This window comes from Schistocerca piceifrons, chromosome 1 (genome assembly GCF_021461385.2).
Source record: "Schistocerca piceifrons isolate TAMUIC-IGC-003096 chromosome 1, iqSchPice1.1, whole genome shotgun sequence".
Classification (NCBI taxonomy): domain Eukaryota; kingdom Metazoa; phylum Arthropoda; class Insecta; order Orthoptera; family Acrididae; genus Schistocerca; species Schistocerca piceifrons.
In genome coordinates, this window is record NC_060138.1 from 823,826,399 (window position 1) to 823,847,915 (window position 21,517).

Sequence of the window (21,517 nt, forward strand, 5' to 3'; positions counted from 1 at the left end):
TAACATCCAACACTGACTAAATTTATTTTCCTCTGCTAGTCAGCTACTTAAGAATTACGTACGCCACTTAGCTGCTGATACGAACTGCCTCTTATTCAAAACAATGGCACGTGACAATTTCTGTATGGCTTAGGTGCTTCAAATTCACGTGTGTCACTTAGGATGTTAGCAATATGCTGCACTATACTCTTGTAAAGGCCTATCGATTGAGGCAGGAAGGTCTGTACAAGCTGCTGTCATATGCATTTCTTCATGCAACAAAAATGAATAACAATTTTTAAGAAATCTTTTCGGTGTTTCTTAGTAGCTAAAATTTTGATAGTGCATTTCTGTCATTGCATTCTTCCTGCATAAAACATCTCAGGCTTGGTTTCAAAATATTAGATTGGACCATTTCCTTGTTAGACAACTGGAGAGTTACAAAAATATAAAAGCATGTTTCACATGTTTTAAACCTACCATGCACACCACTCCGTGCCAAAATAATATAGTGAATGATATGCCTGACAACATACCTGTGTAAAATTAGGGTACAGGGTGTAAAGGTGAGTACTTTTCAGTGGTATGTTGCTTGATAAAGCTTTACTTCAGTACATTACTTATTAGAAAACTACACTAAAACTTTGTACAATATACACAAGCTGCCACACAGTGCTTTATACATAACATACTTCTGACAAAAGTATATGTCACATAAATATTCACAAAAATTTAAAAACAAACTCTTCACAGCATGATCATTTGAGTGTTCACAAACAGCAAAAATAAAAAAAATATATTGTACAAGAAGAATACTTTTCTTACAACTGTTTCACACAACAAAGGAATGTATAAATATAAATTTATATTCACAATATGCCACTTAAGCATTGTGACATAACGGTCAATAACAGTTTCATACTGGAGTTGCAAATGCTTGTATGGAGGAACTATTCACATAGAAATCAATGGAACATCAAACAAGTCACAAACTCCTTCTGAATCACTGAGATTGAAGCAGTAGTCCTTATCACTTGGAGGAGGACTCAATCTCACAAAAGGCCCGAAAACTGTAAAATAAACAACACACATTAGTGAAATGACATTTTTACACAGAAATGTTACATCAATTCTAAAGTTCAAAAAATCTTGTACCTTGCTACAATGGATTTAATTTAAGTCTGACGGGACTTAAGACTTTAGCAGTAATATTACAGACCTTTAACTGCCATATAAGAATAGTTGGCCACTGCAATATAGCTTTCCTAAAATTTATTAACTATACAATTAAACCATTTGTACTTCATACTCATAATTCAGTGACATACTAATGCATCCCCTATCGATGTAAATTATACTTCCAGTTTTTGAATGGTACACTTCTGATGAAGTTTTGGTAAGCACACCTTAATGCTAAAGTAATAACCAGGAAACTATGACAATTACCTTACTCCAACACTACCCACGGATTGCTGCTTAGTTGTATTATCTACATAATTTTGATACTGGTTGTCAATGACAAGGCTCTAGTTCAACAAAATTAAACTTCAGAACAGAAGCAGCCTGTGAGACTGCTGAATTCTTGTTCACATGCTAGAACAGTCTGGCTCAATCCCTATAAGCAAATCCTCATAGAAGCAACTTAAAGAATGTTATTTCTGCATGCTCACTGTACACTGCAAAGCAGTGAGTAAAAAGCATATCTATCAATGTCACTTTTAGCACTGGTCACTCAGTCACAGTCATAACTGTTCTCTGAATGTACCATCTAAAAACAAACCGATAGGAATGCTGTGGGCACTCAAAGCAACATCTTGTATGAATCTGTTGTTACATCATATAGCGTACTTCTTCCAAACCACAAAGAATCTTAAAACCTTGATCTGGTTCAGATTCATATCGTCATCTTAATGATTTAGACACAGGCTAAGCAAATTTTATCAACAATCCGGTGACCTCACAACATTTCATCCCTTCTTTTCATGAGTTCATCCATATCTCAGCAAACAACCTTCCTGGATATCACTCATTCCACTGTTCATTTCTGATCCCCAACGATTACCTTCAATTTGGCATCTACTACTACCCATTCCACAAACCCCCTCCAACAGCCACGTTAGCCATGGACACTGTATCTATAGTCAATGAAAAATGTGAATTGGAAATTCTTTACATATTTTACCACAAATAACTTATTCACCAGGACTGCTGGTCACTGTTACATGAACATCAGACCACAGTGTTGTGTAACATGCTTCCCTTCATAATCACTATCACTGCTGAAGTGTCTCCTCTTTATTCATTATGGCAATTATCTTCCAGAAAGCAGTACTAACATTATTGATACGGGCCAAAAAATTCGACAAAAGATATTCTGTTTTCGCAAAATGTCATAAAATTCAGCATTTTCCAATGAAAAATGTAAACCTGAGGACAGTTCACCACATTTCCAACTGATAGATACTTGATGCTGAAATTGGATTTTGATTCCGCCCTTATCCCCCTCTGCTAAGATTCGCATGTAATCTTCATGTGACAATTCATTTCCCACATAATGAATTATGGTTCTTGATGGGACATCAAACGAAAATACCGTACTTCTGATGAACTTGCCAGTAACAGTTTTAATCGTCAACTTTACATTTCCAGACACTTTTGCACAACTAATTGTACAAAAAATAATTCATTTTTAGAGCTCATTAATGTGGTACTCCATCAAACTGTGTACTTACATAACACAAGTATAAATGCAAAAACAGCCAAACACAAGCACTTTAGTGTCTGCTTGATTTGCTTCTATCAGCTGATCAGTGCACAGGATACTTGACACCAAGTAATCATCACAGTTGTCATATATAACTGACAGCAGAAATTATATGAAGTTGTGTGAGTAATATGGTTGATAGATTTTTATGAAACCATGTTCACTGGTTTTGGGAACTCTGAACCACCTCTGAATTCGGAACGCTGAACCGAACTATGAACTCTGGCCACAAAACTGATCAATCTGCCATCAGAAACTGAATCAACAAAAATGGTAGAAATAATACTGAAGCAAAATTCAAATAAATATTCTCAGTGATTTGTTTTACCACCAGAAACATGGGTCCTGAGCTGTGACAGGCCTACAGGAGCAAACTGAGTAGGTGCCATGTTGATTTACGTGTTTGTGATGCGAAGGTACCATATTTATACTTCTGTACTACAAAAATATTCTGTTTAATTAATGCATCATCACATTATTAAATGTTTCAAAACGGAATATTTCTGGAAAGATTAGTTTTGAGAAAATATTGGGAAATGTAACGTCAGATAAAACTATTACCTCTATTCCAAATTTAAAGATAATTGTGGGAAAAGGAATTTTTGGTAATGAAACAGGCAAGCTTTTTTAAAAGTGAATTAACAAATATTTCAGGCAAAGGTGAAGGAAACATCAACACACTGGATTGCACCTTCAAGGTAGCCTAACTCATATAGTCACAGATACCCATTCAAGGCTGTGTTCACAGCCACAGATTTCTTTTTAACAGCCATAGGATGATCAATGACAAACTCTTAATGCTGACCTGGCACAGAATATGTTGTGTAGTAATTTCTTCATAATTCAGTGGGAAAGCAACTTTGCCAGCAGGAAATGTAAATGCTGTCAAATGCCTCATGTTGTACACTCATGCTCATAAATTAAGGATAATGCCGATACATGATGAAACAACACTGGTGGGCAGTTTGCGGTTTAAATCACCTCGGACTATGACCATGCGGTGCATTTGACATGCAGTCGTCGCACAGCAGCGCTGGCAGCAGTCCACATACGCAGAGGTGTTTTGGTGCACGTCGGAGTACGGTGCAGTGAGGAAGTGTGTAGATGTGCTAATGGCGGCTGTGTGTTGAAAATGGCTCAAAGAACACATGTTGATGACATTATGAGGGGTAGAATAATAGGGCGACTTAGAGGCTGGTCAAACACAGCAGGCCGAAGCGTGGGTCCTCTGTGTGCCACAAAGTGTTATCTCAAGAACATGGCAACAATTCCAGCCGACAGGAAACGTGTCCAGGCGCTACAGTGTGAGACGTCCGGTGTACGACACCACAAGAAGACCGATATCTCACCATCAGTGCCTGCAGATGGCCACGGAGTACTGCAGGTAGCCTTCCTCGGGACCTCACCGCAGCCACTGGAACAGTTGTCTCAAGACAGTCTACAAATGACTGAACAGACATGATTTACTCACCTGGAAACCTGCAAGGTGCATTCCACTGACCCATGGTTACAGGAGAGCCCGTAAAGCCTGGTGTCAGGAACACAGTACATGGTCATTGGAACAGTGGTCCCAGGTTCTGTTCAGGGATGAGTCCAGGTATAGTCTGAACAGTGATTCTCGCTGGGTTTTCATCTGTCGTGAACCACGAACCAGATACCAACCCCTTAATGTCCTTGAAAGGGACCTGTATGGAGGTAGTGGTTTGATGGTGTGGGGTGGGATTACGATTGGTGCACTTACAGCCCTGCATGTCTTTGACAGAGGAACTGTAACAAGTCAGTTGTATTGGGACGTTATTTTGCACCAGTATGTCCACCTTTTCAGGGGTTCAGTGGGTTCCACCTTCCTTCTAAAGGATGATAACGCATGGCCCCACCGAGCTGCCATCTTGGAGGCGTACTTTGGAACGGCCTTCCTGTTCTCCAGACCTAAACCCCATCGAGCACGTCTGGGATGCTCTCGGTCGATGTATTGCTGCACGTCTTCAAACCCCTAGGACACTTCAGGAGCTCCAACGGGCACTGGTGCAAGAATGGGAGGTTATACCCCAGCAGCTGCTCGACCATCTGATCCAGAGTATGCCAACCCATTGTGCAGCCTGTGTACGTGTGCATGGTGATCATATCCCATATTGATGTTGGGGTACATGCGCAGGAAACAGTGGCATTTTGTAGCACATGTTTTGGGATGGTTTTCTCAACTTATCACCAATACCATGGACTTAAAAGATCTGTGTCGTGTGTTTTCCATATGTGCCTATGCTATTAGCGACAGTTTTGTGTAGTGCAACGTTGTATGGCACCACATTTCTGCAATTATCCTTCATTTATGAGCATGAATGTAGATGGCTGCTTCCACACTATAGCGATGTGTTGACTAATTGGTAGCATAATGTTTTCAGAGATAACAGTTTTGAGTAGAGAATGACCACTGAGATACTTTTTCTTTAATGGTTTATGTTTAATGGGCTCAATATATTTTTTCCTTCAATAATTTAAACCATCAATAACGCCAATAAATAAAAATGTAACTGATAGGTATACTTTCAACATAAAATAAAACCAATATTTCTTGTTCCCAATTATCAATAGTGACATGGTGTATTCACTGTAAACAATATCTCATAGTAGTCACCACCACCACCACACACAAACACTATGTTATGAGAAAGATTATGACTTATTAAGGGAAACCCAACACCGTAATGTCAAATCATTAAATTACTCTTGGCTTTTTATAAGATGATGTATGATAGAGTTGCTGAATACCCTGTAACATATTTATGAACTTACATACCAACTGGGACTGGACATCTTTTGTGTTTGAATACAGTCTTGATATATTCCCAAATAATTGGCGATATTAGAAAATTAGGAGACACCATACAATCAAAATTACACTGCTTTATACCAGAAAATAAACTTATTTTGATGAGGACACTAATTTGAGGTAATTCACACACTTTCTCACTTTGATCATTTATTTTGTTTCATCACTAAGAATGACGACATTGTTCAGGTAGTTCCTGCACTTTTTTATTTGCCGCTAAATCATAATGGTTACAGTTTTGATATAGGAAATTAAATATCACCAAAAATAACATAATAACAGCATTATCAGTTTCTGACGCATGGTTATTTTTCCAATCCAAATGGAACAAAATACAATACATTCAAATAATTTGTTGAAGAGTGAAATTCTATTTCCTTACAATGGCAGCCTAATATGAGAAATTGAGTATGTAGGGTTTAAGTTTTCTCAAGGAGCCTCTTAAAAAGAAAGGGGGTTCATCCTATAATCAGGGTTGTCTATACTCTTGTAGATACGGTATTTCCACAGGCTTTCATCATGGCACATTTTCAATTTCACTTAGAGTGCATAACATATTTTGATTCTGCTTATCTTACATGTACCATACCATTCCACCCCCCCCCTCCCCCTCTCTCTCAAATTGTGGACATGTTCATCTCTGCATCACCTTGTCACTTTTTTTAAAAAAAGAGAGAGAGAGAGAGAGAGAGAGAGAGAGAGAGAGAGAGAGAGAGAGAGAGAGAGAGGAGGAGGGGGCCACATTGAACATCATCATTTATGTTAAGCGTATGAAACTACGAGGCAGCGATTTTGAATAATCAGAACTTGTTCCAATGAAGGCCAAAAAGAACAATTATCAATTCTGATAAATTTCATAACCATATTTTTATAGTTTGTAACAACACAGGAAACAACTGTCCTTCACTACTTCGTTTACCTGATGGCAATGAAGTGCCACAATCCTACTTCTCAGTTGTATATTGGAGCTACAAGTTTTGCCAGCCCGCAATATCTTTCCCAGTGTAAAATATCAGCACTGTCCCTCTAACACATACTGTCAATGTTTGCCTCACAAGGTCTGATGCTAAAATTATTCACTGACTTTATAAAGAAGGCACAGAAACAGCTTGCCAATCACCATCACGGGATACTAACATCCTTGATTGCATCAAAAGGAAAATTCACTTCAGGAAACTATAATTTAAGGCAAATTACTGGCCAGTACTTACCTTCAACAGGAGACACAAATTAAAGTACAAGGAACTGTCCTAGCTTTTTGAACTATTAGTTACTGAATTTGGAGGAAAGACAGGTGGGTTGGGGAAGGTTAAAATGGAAGGACTGGTCATTCAGACTGTAGGATAACGGTGTTTTAATTCACAATCCTCTAAAACTGTTCATCATTGCTACTAATACTGCCAGTCCTCAATATCTGTATCAAAATAGCAAGAAGCAAGCATGTTAAACAGATCTTTTGCATTATACCTTTTACAAAACTAATAGGGTCACATGGAAAAGCAAGGAAAACTATTTGTAGCTTTCAAAATTATTGGTTCCTTCCTCAGGAAAGTTAGAAAGGAGGGGTTGTCACTCAGATGGTACCTTCACCTATTGTGAGGGTGAAGATAGATTTCTCTCCTCATCCTCTCAACAGGTGGGTCCCTCTCATCCTGAAGTCTGAAAAACAAAGCCATCATTTCTGGCTCTGCAAACCTACCCCTCTTTTTACCCTAATGAAAGCTACGAAGAGTTTTTTCACTTTCAAATGTGTCTATTAGCTGTACTGGAATTCTGCCTCCTGATGTAAGAACTGGTCAGTCATTGTCAATTATATTGGTTATGAAGTAAACACGTTTACTTACGTTCTGATGATATCAGATCTTCAAGGAACTCTCCATCAAAACCCATTGGCACATCTGAAACAATGGAATACATTTACAAGCCTTAGAGAGAGAGAGAGAGAGAGAGAGAGAGAGAGAGAGAGAGGGGGGGGATTTCTAAGAAAGTAATTTTTTATAAGATAAACATATACTTCACAGGGAACGTTGTGCTAAGTGACACTTTGGTTGTCAAAGATCACTTAAAAGAGGTAGCCTCACCAGATATTATATGGGATCTTAGTTCAGCTAACCAAGAAAAAGTTAAGCTGTTCACATTCTGTTTTACTTCCAACAATGACGGTGCAGTCCATTTATGTTCTTGATTCATATAAAAATGATTAAAGATGTCAATGGGTTTTAAAAATGGCAATATTTATCCAATTGAAGAAAAACTCAATAACATGGATATTCATGGTAATAAAAGTCGCATCACTTAATAACAAATTATCCACAGGATGATACCTTTTTAGTTCGTTGTTTCATTTGGAATTATTTTCAGTGCAAAACAATGAAACTACATCCCTTAAATAATACCACACATAAGGAGATTAGAAGCATAGAGAAGCCAGTTCCTCTGTATAAACAACTTGCTTTATTCACCACACATTGCCAAAGTTTCTCTAATACAAATGGAACAGAAAAACATCGTTTGTTGGATGCTACAAGTTTTAAACATAATCTAATGTAATGTTGAAGCCAGAATAACTGTGAAGTCACAAATTTCCTTACTAAACCATAATGTAGAATAAATATGTTGTTGGTAGAGTTACCACTAGACCAGCAGGATAGTGGGAAATTCAGAATGGAAAGAAAGATTTCCATATCATCAAATCTAATGGTAAGGAGAGATGGAAGATGGGGTAACATCCAACCTTCGGACAATGAATCACAAATATAGATTAATTAAGAATAAGGAGGTATGCCAAATAAATTGAGTAGCAAGAGAAGTAAGTTTATTCAGCTACAGACAAAGGGGCAATTACTTAACAAAGGTATACAGGCAAACAGCAAAATGTGTTTCATGCACTGAGAAGGCAAAAGAGAAACTAAATAAAAGTATTTGGAAATGTCTTCAAAGCATGTGAGAAGACAATGAAAATTTGAGGGTCGAAAAAAATGAGAACAATATGACATGGAGGAAACAAAACCACGTTGGATGAACACCAGAATTAATCAGTTAAGATTACATCACCAATGTCTAGAGGTTAGTGTCCTAGTTACTGAAGTAGAGGCCCTAACTTTAATTCCTAGTTAATGTATTAAATTTTTCTACATGCGAAATATCTGGAACAGGGTCCGCTCATCCTCACACAGCCAAACAACTATCTGCATTATGAAACTGTGCAGATCATAAAATCAAATAAAGGGTTTTCACACCATGCAGGGAGTCCCGTAAGTGTTTTCTTCAGTCAAGATGGAAGATGGCACAATAGCTAACAAGACACAGAACATTCTACAAGAATATGGGTATTTCTTTAAATGTTTATATCATTCAAGAGAGTAATAAGAAACACAGCAGGTTAACAATAACAGTCTGGAAGTAACACCAGACGAGATGAATAAAGCAATTTTGACGTATGAACAATGGAATGGCACTGGAAAATTGTAAGTGTTTAGTGGCAATACTTTAAACAGAAGGAAAAATAACACAAAACAAAAATTCTTTACAGAATCTTTGCAGAGTAAGACAATTCACCAAAATTGGAACAAAGTCTGTAACTATGTTATTTCGCAAGAAAGGAGGTAAGTCACAAAAAACTACAGACCTATCAGTATTCTCACTGTTATACACAAGATATTCACTGAAACTACCTCCAACCACATAGTGGTAACTAGAAGGCAGAGAAACAGCAGAATTTAAAAGCTGATATAGCAAGTCAACAATTCCATTACTACGTTTATATCACCACTTGGCTCCATTCTGCCCTCTACCTCATACCACCCATCTTTTTGTTGCCGTCGTGTGTTTTATCACCTCCTCTTGTGCAGCCACATATTTCTCTACATTTCTCCACGTTTTCCTTCTTCCTTTTCTTATCCACACATATTACCAACTCAGCCCAGTGTGGTCAAAATTATCCACCTGGCTGCTGCAGCACACATTCCACCTGCATACAGCTATAAGATCATATCCCATGTACCTGCTGCCTCTCCTTGCCCCAACACCCTCTCACTACTTGCCAACCCAAACCCCAATCGAGATGCAATGCTGTCACAACATAAGAGAGAGAGAGAGAGAGAGAGAGAGAGAGAGAGAGAGAGAGAGAGAGAGAGAGAGAGAGAGAGAGGGGGGGGGGGGGGGGGGGGGGGGGGGGAGCTTCATAGAACAAAATTAAAGGAATGAGTCAAAAGCCGGCAGAGTTCCCACTTGTTTATGTGCTGTTCAATATTTCAATGCCTTTACTATTTATCTTTATTTGTTATATTACTTACATTTCACCAGTGCTAATCATTACCAATGTAACAGCTTAACACAGCAACTGCAAAACTAGGCCTGAATATCACTATACTAAGACTAACATGCTTCCTTAGAAAATTTTATTTTTAAGGTGTTCTGATTAATCAATATTACAAACTGTTTTATTGATATACAGTGAAGATCTGGCTAAAAACGTTATCAAACCTCCCATAAACTTACGCCATTTATTGATTGTCCATATTTTGGTAATACAAGGAAGATTAAAATAAACCAAACGAATTAATATACATTAATTTTTATTTACACTTTTTTTTTGCATACGACATACAGTATCACTATTTCATCACCTAAAATCCTACTGTCATTTCTTCCTTCACGGCACTCCTCCCATAATACGTCATGTTACCCATTCGTGGCATCATATATGCCAGCATTTTTTAAATCCTCTCACTATAATTCAATTGATATTGCGTTCCAAGTAGCAAGGATCTATTGGCCCAGCATGAATGCTCAGGATTTCTTTGGATTCCCTCCTGGAGTGAAGAAATGGTCTCCTTGAAGCCACTCGCTGCAAAGCAGTCACTGGTTAGCCTTGAAAGGGCTATTCACAGTTATGAGGTCATAGGTTGTGTCGCCAGGAATTACCCAGTCTGTGTTGTTCTTTGACACCACAATCTTAACTTTCTAGGTGAGATGTTCCCCGAAAGAATCCACCATGAACATTTTCGTCCTATTCAGTAAAGAGAATTTAATGACTCAAAACTTTTATTCTTGGATATTTATTCATTTTTATTTGTATTATATGCTAGTTTTGTTAAACTAGATGTTCTTTCTCCCATTTTGTTTCCAACAACCTTCAAGCAATCTAAGCATCAGGTCAATATGGCACTGTGGGTCCACCTGGATGCAAACAATTGGCCCATAGTTACTTTGTTTTATGCAGAGACAGACCAACAGAACAGAAAGTTACAATGGAAGTACCAAATCATTTGCCACCCACCCATTTTCTCAATGCCTACAGAAATATCTTGCAGGCAGTTTGTCTTTTGGTATGGTTTTCCTGTGAAGAACACCATGGGGGCAGCTTCCATCTGCCAGCACACACACTATTACTGTTACTCTGGCATTTTCATTGCTGGAACTTCTTAAAGTAACATTTAATATCCTTAACACTATGTTGTTTGGTGACACCACAGTGGTGTCGTGTGCGTGATATCGCTCAGTGGTTGGCAAAACCACAGTGGTATTGTGGGCATAGTATCGCGCAGTGGCCAATGACAGCACTTTAGTATCTTTTGCATTCTGTTGGTGTTTTGTTTGGGTAACAATAGAACACATGTCAACAAGTTTTTTGTTTTTATAATTACTTGTGCCCTTTCATCACGGCAGACAAAAGAGACGATACAATTATTTATGATGAATGCATGGGCATCTTGTCTGATGTTCTGGATAACTTAACTGACTGGGAAGAAGACATTGGATATCAAAAAATGAAAGTGAAGCAGAAATCACTGGAAGACAGTGAAATAAGCCAAGAAGAATTCAGCGAACACTACGGTTGCCAACTGATTTGGATGAATCCGATGAAGAAGACCGTGCACAGTGGTCAGACTGATTTACCGAGGACCAATAATAAATTTGAAGGGCTCCGGGCCCAAACATATTGTAGAATTATATATTTGGCACAATCTATACGAATATATTAGCAACAAAATCAACAAGTACTATGGTCAACACTGCAATAGAAGGAAACTGGGACCCAAACTTAGAAAATATTTTGGGCTCGCTATCCTTACGGTAACTGTAAAAAAAGCAAGGATCGATGATTATTGGTCAACGAATCCGTTGATACACACCAACATTTCACAAAACGATGTCCCACAATCGATTCAGACAAATATTATCATTTTTACATTTTTCCGACAACAACAATAAACCAAATAAAGCTGACTAACCTTTCAAAGTGCAATTCGTAATTTATTATTTTTCCAAAAAGTTTAAAGAAACTCTTAATCTAAGTCAAAACATCTAAATTGATGAAGGAATGATACCGTGGCATGGATGATTAAATTTTAAAGTTTACAGTCTGTCGAAAATTATGAAACATGGCATACTCATTCGGCTGTTGCGCGATTTGAGTATGGGATACATTTCCTCATTTGAGATATATTCTTGAGCTGAGCAGCCTTTAGCAAAAACAGTGATGGAACTACTGACACCTTCTTATGGAAAGTGGCATCACATCAATATGGATAATTATTAGAACAGTGTAGAACTTACAGAGAAGTTACTTGAAATGAAAATTCGAGTTTGTGGGACAATACGGCAGAAAAGAGGATTTCCGGAAAAATTAAAGTGTGCAAAAGTCAATGTGTTTGAAGCTTGTCATCAGCGGAAAGGTGAAGTACTTGCACAGGTATGGAGAGCTTAGAAAACTAAAACAATATGAATGATCTCTACAATACATAATGCCACTTTGATTGACACTCAACGAAAATGTAGAAATACCAATTACTCTATAAAAAACCTGAAAGTGTATTACACTACAATAAATACATTAAAGAAGTGGATCAGGCAGACCAATGTTTGAGTTATTACCCTATACACAGAAAAACTATAAAATGGTCAAAAAAAGGTTTGCATGTACCTCTGTAATTTTGCCTTATTTAATGCATTCTGTACAGGGCAATATAAGAGTCTCTGAGTTCATTTTTTATTGAAAGTGTCCAGTTTGCGGATAAAAGATCATGTAGCTGCTTCTGAGCAAAACTTGGAGGTTGCCACTACATCGCGTACATCTCATGATCCGATTGACAGACTTTCCGGTCACATAAAGCAACACCGACTTATACTTATTTCCTAAATGAATAAACAAAAACGAAGAAACTGCCATGTATGTTCTATATATACAGGGTGAGTCACCTAACGTTACCGCTGGATATATTTCGTAAACCACATCAAATACTGACGAACCGATTCCAGAGACCGAACGTGAGGAGAGTAGCTAGTGTAATTGTTTAATACAAACCATACAAAAATGCACGGAAGTATGTTTTTTAACACAAACTTACGTTTTTTTAAATGGAATCACGTTAGTTTTGTTAGCACATCTGAACATATAAACAAATACGTAATCAGTGCCGTTTGTTGCATTGTAAAATGTTAATTACATCCGGAGATATTGTAACCTAAAGTTGACGCTTGAAACCTCTGATGTTCAGTTGCGTGTTGTAACAAACACAGGCCACGGTCGGCGAGCAGCATCTGCAGGGACATGTTTACAATGACGACCGTGTTTACGAGTGTGGCTGTAGTGCACTGTTGTGGTTTGGTCTAGCTGTCGCAGTGTCCGCATGTAGCGCTTGCTGCTATTGTTATTCTGCATAGTTCTACCTGTTTACCGATGAAGCGGGTTCCACAAACCACGGGGCAGTGAATCTACGGAACATGCATTACTGGTCTGTGGACAATCCTCGCTGGCTCAGACAGGTAGAGCGACAGCGACCGTGGACTGTAAATGTATGGTGCGGAATCATTGGCGACTACCTCATTGGTCCTCACTTCATTGCAAGGGCCCAAATAGCTGCAACATACATCGTGTTTCTACAGAATGATCTGCCAACGTTGCTTGAAAATGTCCCACAGGAAACGCATTGACGTATGTGGCATCAGCATGATGGTGCACCTGCATATTCCGCAATTAACACTAGGCTGACCCTTGCAGGGTGTCTACGTGGACAAGAAAAAAAAATTCTCGGATTTTTCCAGGATTTCCCGGTTAAAAACACAATTTATCCCGGATGAAAATACAATTTCTCCCGGATGAAATTACGTATAAAGCGGGTGAAAATACATCTGTGTTAAGCAACAGTATACTTTCCCTCGGGCTGTAAAAACTATCAGTCCTTTGAATAGTGAAGGTCTTATACTGGCTGAGGACGTCCCAGCACTTAAGGAAACAGGAAAAACAATGCGTTTGGAAAGATGTTTGATGCGAGACAATATAGACAGATTTTTTTTTCGTATTGCGAAAGTCTATACACAACTTCCGCAAGTTACAGCACGGTAGCTTCCGAAGCCTTAAAAAAGTGATTGCGTTGAGCGATGCACTTTTGTCAGCCAGTCATAGCTCATGTCACGTGATTTCGCTAGCGAATGACGGCAGTTATTCAGAGCACGAGGCCTACGAGAGAGACAGGCCACGGCGCGTACGTTACGAATGTGGGCCGAGCTTGCTCAACTCAGCAAGGTGCATTTCTACACCGCTTAACGTAACTAAATGTGTACGTACGAATGTGAATAGCATCGACTATTGGAATCCACTATTATTAGTCCCACAATGATAGGAATCCGCAGGCCTACTAAAAGGCTCTAATTTGGCAATTAAAACCATACCACAATGATTATCAGTTGCGTAAGGCACCACATCTTCTATGAAAGGAGAACTGTTACGAAGAAGAGACTAAATGCTGTAAATGAACGGTTATACCACTTCTATCGAGAATTGATTTTAAATTTTGTTGTATGAACAGTAACCAGTAAGACTTCATAATAACGGATTCCAGTACAAGATGAAATTCTCGTTAGTATGCACGCACCCGGTTGCGAGTTAACAGATCTAAATACACATTTTGCTCGCCGAGTTACAGGAACGAGCGAGCTCAGGCCGTTCTTCGTGACGTACGCGGCGCGGCCTGTCTTTCTCGTGGGCCTCGATCAGTGCTTAATACATGTTATGTATTCAACTACTAGCAGCATCATTGTTAAGTAGCACGACCATACAAAGACGAATGGTTAATTGGTTAAAGTAATGTAAGTACACTATATCTTCACGAAAAGCTAAACTTTCACATATAGTATTGGGCATTAACAATGTTTTGTTGCTTTTTCTCGAAGGGTGTGGTTAGGCAGGAATCTAAGAATGCTTCGGAAACTAAACTGCTGTATTTGATGTATTTCATACATATACTCTCGTATTACGCAAACATGCAGTCCAAATGCCGATGCGAATCAAAGATCTTTCCAAAACGCGTTGTTTTTTTGCTGGATTTCGTTTCCTAAAGTGCTTGGAAGTATAAAACCCCTAAACTTTCCATAAGCCATTTTCCATTAACACTATTTAGTTTTTATTTTGTGATTATAGCTGCAGCGATTTTGGAGAACCATTACAAAGTGAAGTTTATACTTAGCTGTAGTCGGTGTCATGTTTTCTCAACGAATGATGCATCAACTTTTACATTGTTTTTATTCGAAACTCTGAATATACTGTACAACATTTAAACACCCACTGACGTAAGGCTGCGAGCACTCACAACAAGGTCTAGGGATCTTTGAGAGCATTCTGCGTTCTGCCTGACTGGGACTGGAGTGGCAATGAAGGATGGGACAGAATAGGAGTCACCATGGTGTCAGCTGGTCAATGCAAAGCGATCCAGTGACTGGATGAAGTGGGAAGAGACATCGCTGCAAGCTGAGGAGGCGAGGTGAGATGAACAAGCCAGCAATCTATCACACGAAAGACGAGCCATCGCTTTCAGCAGCTAACATCGTTACATGCCTGTTCAAAATCCCAATTCTGTGAAACGTCGTAATAATACAGCCGCTGTTACAGTGATTAAATACAAATAAAACAACTGCCGTTTATACATTCAATGCCAAAAACTATAACTTGGTATATGTAAAGAGAAAAAAAAAAAAAAACGTCGAGACAGTATTACAGGAAAATACTAGCTGGCAAATAAATGGTAAAGAAAACATTACGTAAGTTGGTCAATAATTAAAGAAGAAAAGTCTGGAGCAAGAGTCTTGAAATACGAGTTTATTGAGCCGAGTAACATGTTCTTCAGATGATCTTAGACTACTGTGTAGCTAGCATGTTTCGGGTTTTGTTGTGCTCTATCTTTGCAACAAACATTGGCAAATACAGAAGCAGTTACTAGAGCGCACTCCGCAACATCAAAGTTCTCCAGCCATCGGATCACGCAAATCTTCAAGGGCAAACGTTCTGATTCGATGGTCCAAATATACAGAGCTAGTCTGGAATGGAAATCTTTAAATAGGTTTTACAGGGCATGTACAAACTGAATTATCATCCAGAGTGTTTCCTTTACTGCAGACTTGATTAGCAGAAAAACATGCGAGAGGGAGCTTGCAAGTACGTCAAAGAACAGCAGGAAAACATAACGTGAAGACAACAATAACAGCTGAACAGGGTTTATTACGTCTCGAGGTACGGAGGGATGCACAAAAGGCGACATTATCAATGTACTGGAAGTCAAGTAAAACCATATTTTAAAATTAAGCGGGTAAATCATTCCTCTACAAGTAAATCAACATGTACGCTGCTACAGAATCTAGACTTTAAATTAAAATTGGTATATGTACAACAGAAGGTCTACCAAGTCCTAAAGCACTTCGGAAATTTTACACACAGTAGAGCGCCTCAGCTGTAAAATAACTGGGAGGCCAAGTCGTTCGTAATCAGCAGACTTCATAACTTAGTAATTGTGGACGGGAGACGAGAGCAAGCAACCAATAGCAGCCGATAGAAAGAGAAAGAGAGAGGAGGAGAAGCCTCATGGTAAGAAATAAGCTAGAACTAAAAGGTGGCGAAGCCTTCAGAACTTTGGTCGATGAGCGCGGTGGCCTTAATATCTTTCGTCTTTATAATTGAGGTGCTGTTCTGTACATGTAAAATTAGCTAGAAACTTGCAACAGATTACTGGAGTAAGACTAGTTGATACGTTTTGTCATTCATAGTTTCTTAAAGGGTCAACAAACGCAGCACTACTAATAATATCGTAATTAATGCCGATTGTTGCTTGGCAGAGACAGTGTTGTCAAACGTGCCTCGTTCGATTTTCAAATCACACAGTTTGTCAGTAGTCAGTGTGCTCGGCTCACCTGTAGAATTCAGTTCTGCGCACGTGCGGGGCAAAATTTTATAAACTGACAAGGTAGGTAACACTCATTGTGTCATATTTCATTATGCATAATAACGAGGCGCAGCCTTATTTACATCCACCGTTGTTCTTTCTCCAATAAAGGTTGCCCACCAACAACCACTGCGACTGCGCCATTCGATTGGTTTTCAAGATAGCTGGCTGTCAGATCCAGCATTCAAGGACCGGTTGGTGAAAGTACCTACAGACCTTTATAGTGCTAAATGTGGATTATGTCCAGGGACCCTCATTAACATCCGTACTATGGGAAGATCGGCTCTTACAAGTCACATGACAAAATCCAAGAAGCAAGTCGCGAAAGCAGCTGCCATGAGAAGAACAGCAAGTTTGAACATCTACACCCGACCGGCGGCGACCACTTCAACCCAGCAGACAGATTCTACTTCCACTACCACACCTGCAGATTCAGCTGGGTCGACAACAGTGGCGTTGGCAGCTGGAATTGTTGCGCCTCCGCAGAAGGATGTCACTGCAATGTCAAAACCCGTGGATAAACTGAGAGGAATTGATCGGATGGCAATAAAGGACGAAGAAACAAAGGCGGAAATACTGTGGTGTTTGGAGTGCATTGTTTCACACAAGTCACTGCGTAGTTCTGCGAACGACGTGTTGCTTTTCCCCGCAATGTTCCCCGACAGTGAAGTATCCAAGAGCATGCGTTTACAGAAGGACAAAATCGGTTATACCGTGCAATATGGACTAGCTCCCTTCTTTGAGTCTGAAATTACATCTGACCTCGTAAACGCATCAAGGACTGTTGTTTGTTTTGACGAATCCTTGAACAAGGTGTGCAAAAGAATCCAGATGGACATTTTAGTGCGTTACTGGGACATTAAAAAAAGTCTAGTGTGCACCCGTTACTACGCATCGGCTTTTCTAGGCAGTTCGACGGCAGCTAAGCTACTCGAGTCCTTCAAGAAAAAAATTCCCGGCGAAGCAATGAAAAAACTTTCACAAGTATCGATGGACGGCCCTAACGTCAACTTCGCGTTCTTAAGGGAACTTAAAAAATTTTTGAAAGAAAATGAAGGAGTAGACACTGTTTTACTGGAAATTGGAACGTGTGGGCTTCACATTGTTCACGGCGCCTTCAAGTCCGCAATTCAAGAAACACAGTGGATGATAATTCAGTTTTTACGTGCCTTGTACAATCTTTTTAAGGATGTCCCTGCCAGAAGAGCTCTGTATATTTCGACAACGGAATCGGAACTGTTTCCCTTGCGATCCAATGGCTGGAGAATGTGGAAGTTGCTGAGCGAGCTCTAGTAATGCTTCCGTTTCTGCGAATATTTGTTGGAAAACTGGAAGGAAAAAACAAACCAAAATGTGCTAGCGACGGAGTAGTGGAGGATCATCTCAAGAACAAGCTACTTGGTCCGAAAATTGCCTTTTTCAAGACTCTTGCTGGAGACTTGACACCTTTCCTAAAGAATTTCCAATCCGATTGGCCACTAGCACCGTTCCTCCACTCTGCTTTGACAGAGATAATGGAGACAACGATGACACGATTTGTCCAGCCGACGAAGAGTTCGCCCTCAGTTAATTTGGACAAAGAATCCAATCTTTTGGGTGTGAACCACGTCAAGATTGGGTTCACCGTCATGAATGAATTCAGAAAGTGCAGGTCTCTCACAGTCCTTGAAATCGCTAAGTTCTGGAGCGAATGCAGAAGAGGAATGATCAAGCTTGTGTCAAAGTTGGAGAAATCTCCCTTACACTTTAGGTTAAAAAAAATGGTTCAAATGGCTCTGAGCACTATGGGACTTAACATCTATGGTCATCAGTCCCCTAGAACTGAGAACTATTTAAACCTAACTAACCTAAGGACATCACACAACACCCAGTCATCACGAGGCAGAGAAAATCCCTGACCCCGCCGGGAATCAAACCCGGAAACCCGGGCATGGGAAGCGAGAACGCTACCGCACGACCACGAGCTGCGGGCAACACTTTAGGTTGACAAAAGCTGTAAGCTGCTCTGATCCCACAATAGCGTGCAGGGAGGCTGGTCCCAAAAGATTTCATTCCTTTCTACAGATTTTGGTGGAGAGCAATTGGATGAACGGTGTATGTGCCGATAAAGCAGAAGTGCAATACGCTTCTGTTGTAAAGAAGAACTGCAAAACAAAATTCGAAACATTCAACAAAAAGGAGCAACGGCTAGACGAGTTCTGGATGAAATGTCTCAAGAACCAGAATGCAACGTGCCACGAGCTGCAGAAGGCAATGGAAATCACGCTCGCGGTCAAGCAGCTGCGGAGCGAGGATTCTCGGTGAACAAAGAGTGCCTCTTCGAGAATATGAGGAAACAATCTGTAGTGAGCAGAAGACTGGTGTACGACGCCGTCAAGACACACGGCGAAGTCCAAGGAGTGCCTAGTCCCTTATACACTCTGTAAGAAACTCATGAGATCGATATGCTGAAGACCTCAAGAATCGAAATGACGAGTCATCCATACATCGCAACAGTGTTTCAAATTACACCTACACATACATCACTAACTAAAATACAAAATGATTCTGTTGTCCTAAATGCACTGAAATCTCGCTCTGCAACTAACTGATGGTTGAAATTAAGTTTCCTAGTCAATTAAAACTGTGTCATTTGTGGACTAACACACAATATCTACCTCCCATCAACTTAATGAGATGCTGCCAATGACAATCCCTAAAAGCTTCTTAGACTGTGATGCAAATCAAACAACAGACAGAATTTTTGAACACCACAATGTGCTACAGACTTTCACTGCTGGGTACATCAAGAAAGGTGATTGTTGTGGCTTTAGAGGAACCTCAGCGACATACAACAGATGCTTTATGTTTCCATCAAAGAAGTTTTCATCGTTTTACGTGGTTATGTAGAAATGTATGAAAAGATTAGTAACTTTGTGGCAGGCAGTGATGGTCTTCAGCCTTAACAATCAGAGAATTAAAATGTCTAGATGCATTCCCAACCAAATTACTGGCACACTATAAAATAGTCTCAAGCTGTTGCAGATACAACCTGGAGAGAGTTACTCTCAAGCAGAGCCTGGTCATGAATAACGATGATTGAAAATGGTTTCTTTCACTTTTGAATACAGAAAAATCAGAATAGGGAAGGCCTACAAGAGAAATGCAGAAGTGTATGTATCAGGCATTCTTCAGGACAGACCTACATTTTAATGAATTTGTGGACCGGTGTATTACGATAAAGAAGGCAATCAAGGTTTTCCTTTTACTGGAATTTCTATATTCTTTTGAGAAGCTTATGACATTATACCAGCCTGGTGTTAGTATACTGCCTTCTTAAAGTGGGTTTGTTGTACTGCCTCCACGCCTTGCAAGTTGGACAAGCACTTTGCAGATCTAGACACATGGCCACTGCTTTGTCACAAAAACAAAAAGGTACAGCTTTGTTGGGTACTATTATGACATTAAATATTGGTAAATGGAAAGGTCATGTGGCTAGGGCCTCCCATCGGGTAGACCATTCACCTGGTGCAAGTCTTTCGAGTTAATGCCACTTCGGTGACTTGCGTGTCGATGGAGATGAAATGATGATGATAAGGACAACACAACACCCGGTCCATGAGTGGAGAAAATCTCCAACCCAGCCGGGAATTGAACCCGGGCTGTTAGGCATGACACACTGTCGTGCTGACCACTCAGCTACAAGGGGCAGACATTTAATATTGGTGGTGAACTAGCACAATCCATTTGTTGCCAGTTTATAACTGCAAATTCTGGTTATCTTTTCCATTTTTGGATTTAGTATCTGCAAACCTTTTTAATATGATGGTTCTCAGTCAGTTGTTCTATTTTTGAGTCTTCCCCATCTATGGTCAATACGAAACGTCTAGTTCCATAATGGTATTGCAATGACAATATCAAAGATTGCAAAAGAGGTGTCCTAACTGTTGCCCTTAGCATAAAATCTGAAAATGGTACATAAATAGAATCAGTTTCAATGAAACACAATGTTGGCTTTTGCAGAGTACAAATGTATACTGTCTCACACAATATTCAATCTTAAATCCATGTGACATCCTGTGACACATTAATAATAAAAACAATTTATCATCTGAAATCAAAAGTGCAGAGATAAAGCATTAACAGATATGTGTAAGATGGACAGTCTCTAAGAAAATTACTTTCTTTGCAACTACTCTCCCATGACAACGAGGCAAATAGAAAGATAAAAAAGAGGGCGTGTCGAAAGAGCGTTGAACCACTCAAAGTTTTCCTATATCTACGGGTCTGCAAAAACATTAAGTTTACCATGAAGTAGTATCACTACAATAATGTAATTGAAGCAGTTTTTGAGCCTCACCAGTGCCATCACCAGATACAACATCACTGAGAATGATATCGGGCTCCAACAATTCCATATCCAATTCTACGTCTAGGTCTAGTTTTGGGTGTTTGGGTGGTCGCCCTGGACCTCTACGACGTTTAGGGCTTGATGGTGACTGTGATACTTGTTCCTCCTGTAAATTAGTTATGCATATTTAAATACCCCAGATAACTTAATTCTTTGTCTTATGTAACTAAAAAGTTAAGTTTACAAACACAAGTTACTTTGAAAAATAAAATTATAGAAAAAGCAAAAGCATTGAGAACTGTCAAGAGCAAGGAGAGGTAGCAACAGAACAAATTTTTGAATATTTCAAATAAACAGAGCCCTGTATAAGTTATTCAGAATTAAAGGCACAAGGAACA

At 39.4% G+C, this 21,517-nt stretch overlaps 1 protein-coding gene across 1 annotated transcript in view; it reads right to left on the reverse strand.

Annotated features, from left to right (window-relative positions):
* Positions 1-618: 618 nt before the first annotated feature.
* Positions 619-21,517, reverse strand: part of LOC124790410 (transcription factor E2F5-like) — a 62,450-nt gene continuing 41,551 nt past the window's right edge. Inside the window, exons 7-9 of the mRNA XM_047257783.1 lie at positions 21,129-21,285; positions 7,418-7,471; positions 619-1,049 (exon numbers count right to left, since the gene is read on the reverse strand). Of these exons, the coding sequence (XP_047113739.1) occupies positions 934-1,049; positions 7,418-7,471; positions 21,129-21,285 (327 nt within the window). The 3' untranslated portion in view covers positions 619-933. The remainder of the gene's footprint in view (positions 1,050-7,417; positions 7,472-21,128; positions 21,286-21,517) is intronic.